This window comes from Desmodus rotundus, chromosome 9, assembly GCF_022682495.2.
Source record: "Desmodus rotundus isolate HL8 chromosome 9, HLdesRot8A.1, whole genome shotgun sequence".
NCBI classification, from domain to species: Eukaryota; Metazoa; Chordata; class Mammalia; order Chiroptera; family Phyllostomidae; genus Desmodus; species Desmodus rotundus.
Genome location: NC_071395.1, coordinates 106,081,195 through 106,093,339, shown reverse-complemented (window position 1 = coordinate 106,093,339; position 12,145 = coordinate 106,081,195). Strand labels below are relative to the sequence as shown.

Genomic DNA, 12,145 nt, shown 5'->3' with positions numbered 1-12,145 from the left:
CTTTCCCTAGCTCCCGCAGATCTTTTTAATTAGCCTGGCTTCTCTAAGTTAAATCCTTAGTTACTGAGGAATGTATCACATTTTCGGATTCCTCTAGCACAGCGGTTCTCAAACTAATCTGCCCTGGGATCTCTGGGGAAAACAGATTGCTGGGCTCCACCCTCCGAGTTCCCCACAGAAGGCTGGGGCGGGGGACACTGCTGGTTGGAGAAACACTGCTCTGCTCTAAGAACTACAGGGACTCGTCCTTTCCTGCAAAGACAGAAAGTAAAAGTAGAACTGAGAACACAGCAGCTGCTCACTAAAACGGGCCCTCTATTTTTGAAAAGTTTTGCCACACACACAGAGAGATTTTTTTTTTTTTGAGCAAAGGAAATAAAGAACTTTCTGGGAAGGCACACTGAACGGTGACTAGAACGATCTCTGAGGTGCCTGATGGTGCTAATCGGGTGGCAAAGTCACCTGTAAAAAAGAGAATTACCCGTGTTTTCCGCCATCAGAAAAAGCACGTCCAGGTTGAGAGCTAAGACTCCTTCCCAAGTTTAATTAGAAGAAGGGAGCCTGTCATCTGACAACTTAGTCACCTGCACTTGAAATCCAGGAACTTGTTAACATTTCCCCTGTATGGCAATGCGGTTGAGTTTATGTGAAAATCCAGGAATTCGAAACAAGCATCCTACCAATATTTCCATATAGGATTGAAAAAACGCAAATCAAAGTGTTACGTGTGCTCTCTAAAATAGTTCAAAGTGTGCTCAAAGACTGATGGGCAAACATAGAGAATAAAATCAAAATTTGATGACAAAGCTTGGGAGATTAAACTTTTGTTATCATATCACATATTATCAAATGTTTCTTGTCGCTTCAATTTTAACCTTAAGCTTTTACTTACCTTAATATATAATGTAAAAATTTCAACTAACTACGTTTATACAACTACTTTAGGATTCCTTCCCCCATCTGGAGATGAAAAATTACAAAAAAATGAAAAAATATACAAAACTATGTCTGGCCGTGTTCTGCATGAAAAAATGGAACATAATCAGATATTTCTTCAACGCAAACGGTGTGAAAATGGCACTGCTTTCAAACTAGCAAATTAAAAGAATTACTGGAATAAAAATATGGCCCACTTATGCAGGTGTAATACCAGCTGCTCATATACTGAAATAAACAATAGTCTGACCTCATCAAAAAACTGCTGAGTTTTGCGAAGTATAAATTTTAATTCAGTCAGTTCCAGGAAGTTTCTCTTCAGAGCTTCCTGGTTTGTGTTGATTTCCTTCAGTTCATTTTCAATCTTCTCAAAATTAGCCTACAAAAAAGGAAAGGAAATCAAACTACCAACTCACACGAAGCTCAGAGTGCTTGCTCTGAAAGACACGAATTCATCTGTCCAACAAAATTCTTGCCACCCTGATGGCGGTCTTCTATCTACCCTGCAAATACGTTTTTTTTCCCAGGGCAACTTTCATTATGAAAAATTTTGTTTAAAATCATCTTTGGTTACATATTCTATTATACATTGGGTTGCATTTCTCAGGGGACTTCAGATGGATAAAATAAACATTGAAATCTATTGGCTACTCGTTTATTTGGCCTATGAGAGTAATAAATTACTAGAAAAACTGACATGAATTCAATAAGTCTTCAATAAGCCAATAAACACTTATTTAGTGGCACGTGATACTGTTCAACGTACTGTTCCGTGCCATAAAAAAGAGACTTCATTTTAGTCCCATCCACGAGAAATTTGCAATCAACAGGCAATGCTGACAAGGACAGCAAGAATTCCTCTGCTCTCCATCCACTCAGCAACTTCTACATTTCAGCGGCAACAAAGTTATCTGGCTTCTCCAGAACTGTTTACCTCTAAGTCAATCATGTCCCGGGGGAAGGGCACCTCTGGATTTTCGCCAGTGTCCATGATTGGAATATTAGCTTTTCTTATCTCTTTCTCAACAAATCCTAAAATGACAGAATCAAAACATTCATGTACAGCACATGGCTGGAATTGCCAATATTTGAGGAAATAAGATGCCAAACATGGCTAAAAAAGAACTTCATTCTAAGAAAGATACTTTTACATAAAAGAAGCAGAACATGTAAATCCTTTTTTACTCTCTACATTCCTCTTTCTCCTATCCCACATCCTCTAAACCACAGCTACTCCAAAGAGGGTTATCATCCCACTGCCACCTTCTTTCCTCCTCTGATATTCAAACTGGCCCACATCCGCTTCAGCTCTGCACCCCGCGTGACGGCCACCCCAGAGTAGGATGGTTCTGGCCACAGGTACTGCCGGCAAAGCAGAACTACGGAAGAGCCAATTCAATAGCATATTTGAAAATCGACACACTGGTAGACAACTCTAGGTGAAAGGGTTGCATTACATTTGAAAAAGAGTTGTCTGTCTGTTGGAATAAAACAAACAAAAAGCAAGAGGCAGATGAAGACCCCAAAACACAAGAAAAATGTTGGCAACTATGGACATTTTTGTTTAGGATGGGGGACGAATTCACCTATTAGCTCAGGGAGAGCTGGCATAGATAGTACAATAGCGAGATCTCGGGTTTTACTGACTCCATCACGACCACTTACACTATTGGTCCACGTCACTTAAGCTCTCTGATTTTTGGTTTCCGCATTTATTAAGTGAGGTTAACACCCATCTTGAAGGAATGTTGCGGGAAATGAATGAAATAAGGTATACGAACACCCTAACTCTCAGTTAGACCTTAATAACTGTTAGTTTCTTCCCTTATACATAAATAGCTCAGATTAAAAAGTGGCTAGGCTGACATCCAAAATTGATGGTAGTCTGGGTTCCACTTCTCAGAATTCTACAATGCAATTCTACTCTAGAACCCCTCCCACAAAAAACAAAGCAAAACAAAAAAAACAGTATTTTCAGCTTGCAGCCTTGTTACCTCAAACAAGGCTTCCATTAAATACTACCTACCCAAAACACCAAACTCTACTGCATACTAGAAATTCATCTTAACATCAGGGCCACAAGATTTTTCCTCCTTTCTTTTTCTTCTATACTATTTCCTTTTTTTCTTTTTTCTCCCCCCCTCTCTAGTTTTATTGTTATTCAAGTACAGTTCTCTGCCTTTTCCCCCTACCCCAGCCTAATCCCCAGCCCTTCCCACCTCCCTCCCATTTCCACCCTCCCAATCCCCCCGTTATTGTCCACGTGTCCTTTATAATTATTCCTACAAACCCTTCACCCTTTTCCCCTGAAATTCCCTCCTCTCTCTGGTCACTGTCGGCCTTTTCTCAATTTCAGTGTCTTTGGTTATATTTGCTTTTTCTTCTATTTCCTTCCTTTATTAAGAGGGCTGGTGTCTCTAATTTAAGACAAATGACTCATTATAGGACCAAAGTGCACATACGAAGCTTTCGATCCATTTCTTCACATCTTCTAACTTCATTCACAAATTTGCGCTGGAAGACATTCACATCTGGATTTAACTGCAAAATAAGAAAACGATACCAAAAATTCAAACATTGCATCTATTTCCTCCGTTTCACAAGCAACACATCCCGCAAAGTGAAAGCCTACTTTTGTGTCAACGTATGATGCAACACGCTGATTCACCTTGGAGCCAGCTGCACCAACTAAAGATAAAAACCCCTTCCTCACTGCTGCTACACATTGGAATGAGGGCAAATCAGATACAGTACAGAAAGCTCTTCCCAGGCCCAAAGTCTCAGTGAGTCCCCTCCTCAACACACCACCAAAGCTTTGGACCACTAATGTCGTAGAAATTGCCTGGTTTTCCTTCTCTCCTTCTCCCCAATCAGAAGAAACAGAAGGTACACTTCTCTTGTTCTTCTGTTCCAGGTTTTTCACCTTCTAAGTGACAAGCTGGCTCACTCACTCACACATCACAAGTAATTTTCATTTCTAAAAAATAATTATCTTAATCTTCACACAAGGAGATGTTTATTGATTTTAGAGAGGAAGTGAAATATAAACATCAATGTGAGAGAGAAACATCAATTGGTTGCCTCCCATACGCGCCCTGCCTAGGGACCGAAAGCGCAACCCAGGCATGTGCCCTGACCGGGAATCAAACTCAGTGACCTATCACTTTGCAGAACAATGCCCAACCAACTGAGCCATATCAGTCAGGGCAGAAAGAACCATTTCTGTTAACTCTTGGCCTTAACATTCATTAGAATCATGCTTCCATCACAAAATTACAGGTTACGTATGTTTAAGGATTTATTTGTGAATGATTGTAATAATTTCCTATAAAAGAGCTTAATGATAGTAAGAAGAAATTAATACTTAATAACAGATATATATGAAGCAATTTAAATAATTTATGAAATGATAATGAAAACGCTTAAGATCAAATTTTGTAGGACGCAGCTAAAGTGGTATTTAAAGGGAAAATTGTAGACTTAATTGCATATAGCAGAAAAGACTAAACATTAATGTACTAAATGTTCAAATTCAAGATGTTAGAAAAAGATAACAGGAAGTAGAAAACAACAAAAGAGCAGAAATGAGGGGAAGTCCCAGAACAAAACAAAGTCCTAGAGAAGATTCCCCAGATCAAAAGCTGGTTATTTTTTCTTAGTATTTTATTTTATTATGATTTTTTCTTAATAGCTGGTTCTTTGAAAAGACAAAATGGCCAAAATGTTTATAAGACTGAGAGAAGGCAAAAATAAATATGATAAAAAAAGGCAACGACACACAGAAAAGATTTTAAAAATATGATACTATAATCAGCTTTATGTCAATAATGTCTCAGAAAGCTTAGATCATAAATGGCCTATTTTCTAGAAAAATATAACTAGTAAAACTAACTTGAAAAAAACCTATAATTTGAAAACACCAGGCCTACAAGGTTTAAAGATAGGTTCTACTAATCATTCAAAGACTAGACAAGATCAAATCTTAGAAAAATCAATCCAAAGAGGAGAAAAATGAAGGAACATTCCTCAACCAATACCTCAGATTGGCCCATATAACCCTGCTGCCAAAATAAGAATAGTTTGAGAAAGGGTCATTCTAGGCCACTATCACTTACAATAATTTTAAAATCCTAATAAAATATTAGAAAACTGAACTCTAAATTTTTTTTGAAATATAGTTCATGACCAGTTGATATAGTTCATGACCAGTTGAGTTTATCCCAGGCTTGCAAGCATGATTTTATGTTTTTTTAAAAAAACCTATACAAATGACTGATAAGCATATGAAAAAATGCTCCCCATCACTGACCCTGAGGGAAACGCAAATCAAAACCACACTGAGATACCATGTCATACCCACTAACTAGGGTGGCTGTAATTCTCCTTCAGTGGAAAGTAACAAGTGCTAGTGAGGCTGTGAGGGAACTGGAACCCTCATGCGTGGCTGGTGAGACCGTAAAATGGTGTGGCTGCTATGGAAAGCCGTCTGGGGGTTCCTCAAAAAGTTAAACATGGAATTACCAGATGATCCAGCAATTCCACTCCCGGGCATACTCATACATCCCGAAGAAGTGAACACAGGTACTCAGACAAAGAAATACTCGACACATATTTACAGCAGCATCACCCCCAACAGCCAGGAGAACGGAAACACCCCAAGTATGTTCATCGACTGCTGCATGAATAAATAACAGGTGGTGTGAACACACCAAGGATACGGAGAGATAAAAGGGAAGGACATACTAACACATGCCACAGCACGAATGAGCCCTGAAAACAGTGTGCTCAGTAAAAGAAGCCAGTCACAGGACTACACATTGTATGATTCCATTTACATACAGGGCGGGACAAAATGGGTTTACAGATATTTGTATGGAAAATAATATAATAATAAATAGTAGCACAAGAATAAACTCTGTTTCTCGTACTCACAACTGTAAACCTGCTTTTACCCCACCCCGTATAATGTCCAGAATAAGAAAATCTACAGACAAAGGTAGATGAAGTGGTTGCCAAGGGCTGGGGGAAGAGGGGTGACTGTGAATGGGTACAGGGCTTCTTTTGGGGGTGACGAAATGTTCTGCAACTGGACAGTGATGGTAGTGGCACAACCCTGTAAGTACAGTAAAAACCACTGACTTGTACCCTGCAAAAGGGTGACCTTTTTGGTATATCTCAATTAAAAAGAACACGGGCAGAGGAGTCAGATAATCCTGGGGGCTAACCTTTGTGTCCTTGTGGTAGTTATTCTCATCTGTAAAATGAGAACGGTAGGCTCCACTAAGTAAAAGCAGGTTCTCCTTTGCAGGGTCGTTATGAGAAATGCCTGCGTAATAATGCAAAATGCTCAAGAGGACATCTATTGAAGAAAATGTAAACTGTCATTTTGCTCGTGTTAGCCAGTAAGGGGCTGATGAGTAGGAAAGAGTCTGACCGAGAGCAGGAATAGATGAGGGAACGTGAAAGATTTTGAACACGTTGAGGGAGGAAACATGCCTTCTCAATGTCTTCTCTCTAAACCCAGAGTGATATCTTTTGCAGAGAAGAGAGAAGATACCAACTACTTCTTATATTGAAACCAATCATTTTAGTATGTTGCATATTTTCATATTTAAAAAAGGATGCAAAAAGACAGAAAAGTATAGACACATGTTACGACACAGATGAGCCTTGGAAACACTACGCCGGTGAAAGAAGCAGTCACAAAAGACACGGTGCATGATTCCATTCACACGAACTGTCCAGAACAGGCAAATCCACAGAAACGGGACGCACATTAGTGGTTGCCAGGGGTTGTGGGGAGTGATTGTTAATGAGTACAGGGTTTCTTGCAGTAATGAAAATGTTCTAATATTGATTGTGGTGATGCGTGTACAATTCCGTGAATACACTAAAAATAATTGAATTGTACACATTAAAAGGACAAATTATATGGTATGTGAATGATATCTCAGTAAAGCTGTTAAAAATTATAGAAAAACAATCTGGATATGTAACTCAGAAGATTACTAGATTAAAGAGAAAAAACATGATAACCTCAATAGAAGAAAAGGCATTCAATGAAATTCTACAATCATTTGTAACAATAACTTCAGAAAATCACAAATTGAAAGGGATCTGCATAATCTAATAAATAGAATTTTAAAAAAATGTAAGAGTAAATATCTTAGTTAAATTGTGAAACATCAAAAAAAAGTCCCCCTTAAAGTCAGGAGCAAGACAAGAGTCCCATGTGACAGATACAGTCCATGACATTTTGCCCTATTTCTTCAGTAACAAAAACCCCAATTTTGTTCAATGTAGCGACTGCTCAATTGAAAAACCATGTTTCCCAGAGTCCCTTGCAGCTAGTGTATGCCATAATCTTGGTGCCAATAATAAGTCAGGAAAGTTCGCTGAGGATTTCTGGGAAAGTTTTTTTTCTCCTGATATAGGTACTTCCCCATCCTCCTTGCACTTCCTTCAGTGAAGCGCCTGGAGCCGTGGCGGTTAATCTCAGTACAAACGCCAAATGTTCCAGGATGTTCGGAGGGATGGAGATACAGAATGATCTTAGGACACTGGTAACAGCGTGGGGCTGGGCGCCATGTAACAGGAGAAAAGCACACCCCTGTCATTTGGGTTTTCGGTTACACACAGCTAAACACAACCCTAACCAGTATGAGCTTGCTGTCCTTCAGCTTGTTACTGAAGGTCGCGGTGTGTGTGGTGAAATGAGGGAAAAGAAAGAAAAGGGTAAGGATTCGGAAGGAAGGAACAGCTTGTTCTCTAATGGCGCCGTAAAAAAGATTATATCAAATGTGACAAAATGTTAACAACTGGTGAATCTCCGTAAGAATAGTCGGGCTGGAAATTTTTCAAAATAAACCATTTAGGAAAAGAATACCCATCTGCAAACAAGAAAGTGATACTTTATGTATGACAAAATATACTATAAACAAAGGGAAAAGACAAACAACAGCCTAGAACTCCTTGGTAAAGGAGTAGGAAAAGGTTAGCTTCCACAAGGCATGAACGAGTTTTACAAACCCTGCAAGTTAACAAGCAGAAGACCAACAAACTCCATAGCAAACAGGCAGATGATATGGACAGACACTCGAAGAAAATGAAACCTATTATGTCCAATGCACAGATAAAAAGATATCAAATGTACTAATCTAGAAAATGCAAAATAAAACAGTAAGATATTACTTAACACCCATTGGGTTGGTAAATTTCTCTAGCTCTGAGCACGGAAGTGCTGACACCGTTGTGGAGTGACGCCAGGGGAGCGTGAAGAGACGCACGCGCTGTGAAGTACACCTTGACAACACCTAACAATCAGAGACGCACACTACACTCAGCAATGCCCATCGTAGCTATATCCCTGGAGAGGCAGCAGGTCGGCGTGCTCCACGCCATTTTCACAGTCACACTAAGACCTCATTTGCCTTTTTCATTTTCATTCTCGTGAGTGCCTGGCGAAGTATTCCAGAGTCGTATGATGTTTTCACAGCAGACTGACCGCAGATGCCAATGAGACTCCAGCTTTCTTCTATTAATTCAGACACTAAAAGACTTTCAAAAATGTAAAAGCAATACCACTCCTCTCACTGTTTTTTTAAATATAGCAATTTTTTACAGATATGTTATGGTAACATAGTGAGTTTTTATTACAATTTTTAAATGATTTAATAAATATTTTAAACATTTCTCAGTTTTAATTTCTAATCCAGTAATTATGAATAGCTATAATTCACATAAAAGCCTTTTAGGGGTCTCTCTCTCTCTCTCTTTTTTTAAATTAGAAGATTTTATTTATTTATTTTTAGAGAGAGGGGGAAGAAGGGAGAAAGAGAGGGAAAGAAACATCGATTTGTGGTTGCCTCTCACACACCCCCCACTGGGGACCTGGCCCACGACCCAGGCATGTGCCCTGACTAGGAATCGAACCAGCGATCCTTTGGTTCACAGGCTGGTGCTCAATCCACTGAGCCACACCAGCCTTTTTTTTTTTAAATCAGTGTAAAGAAGTCTTTAGGCTAAAATGTTTGAGAACCACTACCCTGGAGAAACTATCACAGATAGTTTCACCATAGACAGAGACAAGAATTTTCATTGCAACATTGTAATAGCAAAGAACTGCAATCAATCGAAATGTTCATCAGAAGGAAATAATGATAAACTGTGTATTCTTACAATAACTATATAGCAATTTTTAAATAAAAGAACTAGCTGCAAGTATCAACATGGTCAAACCTCACAAATGTTAAGTTTAAAAAGTATCTGCTGAAGGATACATACAAAATTGTACTATATGTTATTTAGTGATATATACATACGTAGCAAAGGTAAAAAATACAAGCATATGGGAATGATAAAAGCAAAAGTCACTGTAGGAAGTTACCTCTGGGGAGGAGGGGGGAGAGATGAATGGCAGGGGCCTTCAATTATATGTGGAATGTTTATCTCTTAAGTAGATAGTACAAATATAGTTACTCATTATATTATTCCCTATAATTTTCTGTATGATTGAAATACATCCTAAGTAAAAGTTAAGAATGCTGAGTGGACAAAAAGGGTGTTAGAAAGGGAGACACTATAGGATCAGATGAAGGATTGCAAATTAAGGATGACTTCGATTTAATTTAGGTTTCAAGTCTAGAAAACTGGAAGAATATCAGTGCATGAGCTCAACTCCAGGAAGTCAGGAGGCAGAAATAGTTGGTGAAAAGGTAAGGTGTTGGGATTTAGACATTCTAGCTTGAAAAGCAAGGATGAAAACAATCCTAGAGAGTATAAATTCAGAGAAGGTGTTTGGGAGGTCAGGGTCAGAAATATAGATTTGGGACTCACTGAATAAAGATGGAAAATTTGAGAATAGATGAGATCACCCGCCCCCACCCCCCCAAAGAAAAACAAACCCAACAACAGTAAATGGAGATGTGGGTATGGAGGAGAGAGCTTAGGAAACACTGACTCCAAGGGCAGGGGTGGAGGAGAAGAAAGAGGGGCTGGTGGAAGAAATCGAGACGGTCTCAGAAAAGTAAGAGAAGGAATCCGGGTCAAGTGGAACACTCCAAAAGAGACGGTGTGAAAAGGTTCAAGGAGAATGAGGAATAAGACTATGTCTCTGGATCCTCTTTGTGCAGTTTCAGCTCAGACTGAGAACTTCCTGAAAGCCTGCCAGCTCCAGGAAGCTACTATCGATGAATCTCACACTTTCCTGCCCACTCCTCTTTTTCTCTTTTTTAAAAACATTATTGTTGTTCAAGTACAGTTGTCTGCCTTTCCCCCTCACCTCTCCTCCTCCCTACCCCAGCCATCCCCACCTCCCTCCCCTGATTCCACCCAGTCTTTCGTAGTCTTTGTAGTTGCTCCCCAAAACCCTTCACCCTTGACCACGCCTCTTTCACCCATCCATTCATTCCAGCAAATACCAATTAAGCATCTTCTATGTGGGCACTAAGGATAAGATACCGAATGTCTCTGTCTTGATGGTACTTAGATCGTGGTCGAGAAGGGCAACGTTAATCAACTACTCACATGGATGAATGTAGAATCATGACTATAACGAATGCTGACAGGGAGAGGTACATGGAGCTTTGAGATGGTCTGATGGAGAACTGTTACCTCCCCCCTCCCTTCCCGTAGCATCTGTCAGATTGTAAGCCCCACAGGTGTACTTTTTTATACTCTCAGACTGTCCATTTCCTTTTGGTATCTTCTCCAACTTCCCAGCATAATGGGTATTCAGAATAATGGGTATTCAATATATGTTTACTTCTATACATCTGTGACTGGGTGTTTCAGATCTTGTAATAAATACGTCCTAGTGCATGGAAGAGCTATGAAGAAATCTTAACACCCTGCTATGGGTGTTAAGGAACCCAAAAATAAAGTGCAAGCCCCAAACAGGTTAGTTTGGAGTCTTCCACCTGCATCCCAAGCAATTACCTTGAGAATGCTTAGGATTATTCTCAAAGAGGGAGATAGGAAAAATATGAAGGGATTGGCACATGACATTCTCAGCTCCAGAAAGACAACTCAAAAAACTACCAACAGTAAATAACAGTAAGCTGTGCTATAATGTTATTTCTGCAAATAAAAAGCAAAACATTCATCCTAAGGCAATTGGCCATAACAAGAAAAATACAGTTCAGTGGTAATCCAGGAGCAACCCACAACTACTTACATCACGAAACTGAACCTTTCCAAGTTCTCCTAGTTCACTGACGCAACAATAAGCAGCTTCTGACTGTAGAAAAAGCTGAGCCAGCGTCATCTCCTCACTCCGGAAAAGCTCCCCCATGGTGCCAGACAGTCAACTGAGTACCTGGATTTCTGTCCAACCTAAGGCAAAAAGAGAAAAATTACATGACCTTGGAAAGTACTGAGAGGGCTAAGAGCAAACAACAGCCCGGAAGTCTCTTCTGTTTTTGCATTTCATGTATTCCCGCTCATGCTGACAAGTCTTTAACAGCTGTTTTGACATCCTGCTTAGGAAGACGGAAAGGAGAAACTGCTGAGGCTGTTACTGAATCCTCTTCCACAGAGGGCCTGATGAAAAGTCACTTCCTTTGCCGTCAACGTCAGGATCAAATGACAATATTTGGGGACATCTTAATACATGAGAATATATCCAGATTAAAAACAGGAACTGGGAATCCCAAACAACTTTTTAATACCCTGGGCACAGTATTATAAAGCAGTGACATTCACACTGCTCTGTGTTGTTTTCCACTTACGTCAGGAAACAGAATCGCTCACTTTCTACCCTCTGCTGTCCATTCCTAACAGCCCATGTCCCAGCATTACCCTAAAGCTATGGCTACCTTAAAGAGTTTAACCTTCCGAATTCCCCAGCAAGCACCATTTTCTCTCTAAAGAATCTAAATACATAATCAGTATCTAAGAAAAATAAATAAAAAGGAACTGGCTTGCACATTATGCTCAATTTCAAGTCAAGCATAACAAGAATACGCTGGTAATGACAAAGCAGTTTTATCAAGCCACAGAGAATAAGCTTTCGACCTCTGAAGCTTTCTGTTTCTTATCCCCACCTTGGAGACTAATTACATTGTCCCATCTGTTAAAGCTTCTCATACATGAGCCAATAAAGGTTTCATTTTAGGGCTGTCTGATCACTGCCAGGTAAGAAAGACAATTTGCGCTATCAGTGGTCCTGAAACTGCAATTATTTATTCTCAATCGGCTATTGTGAGGCACA

General features: G+C 39.6%; 1 protein-coding gene across 5 annotated transcripts in view; it reads right to left on the bottom strand.

Moving 5' to 3' along the window:
• The window catches only part of ATP6V0A1 (ATPase H+ transporting V0 subunit a1), a 51,090-nt gene that overhangs the window by 37,823 nt on the left and 1,122 nt on the right, over positions 1–12,145 (bottom strand). For all 5 annotated transcript variants that reach the window (XM_053911915.1, XM_053911916.1, XM_053911919.1 and 2 more), the window contains exons 2-5: positions 11,111–11,268; positions 3,399–3,477; positions 1,871–1,968; positions 1,187–1,315 (exon numbers count right to left, since the gene is read on the bottom strand). In XM_053911915.1, the coding sequence (XP_053767890.1) occupies positions 1,187–1,315; positions 1,871–1,968; positions 3,399–3,477; positions 11,111–11,227 (423 nt within the window). In that variant the 5' untranslated portion in view covers positions 11,228–11,268. The remainder of the gene's footprint in view (positions 1–1,186; positions 1,316–1,870; positions 1,969–3,398; positions 3,478–11,110; positions 11,269–12,145) is intronic.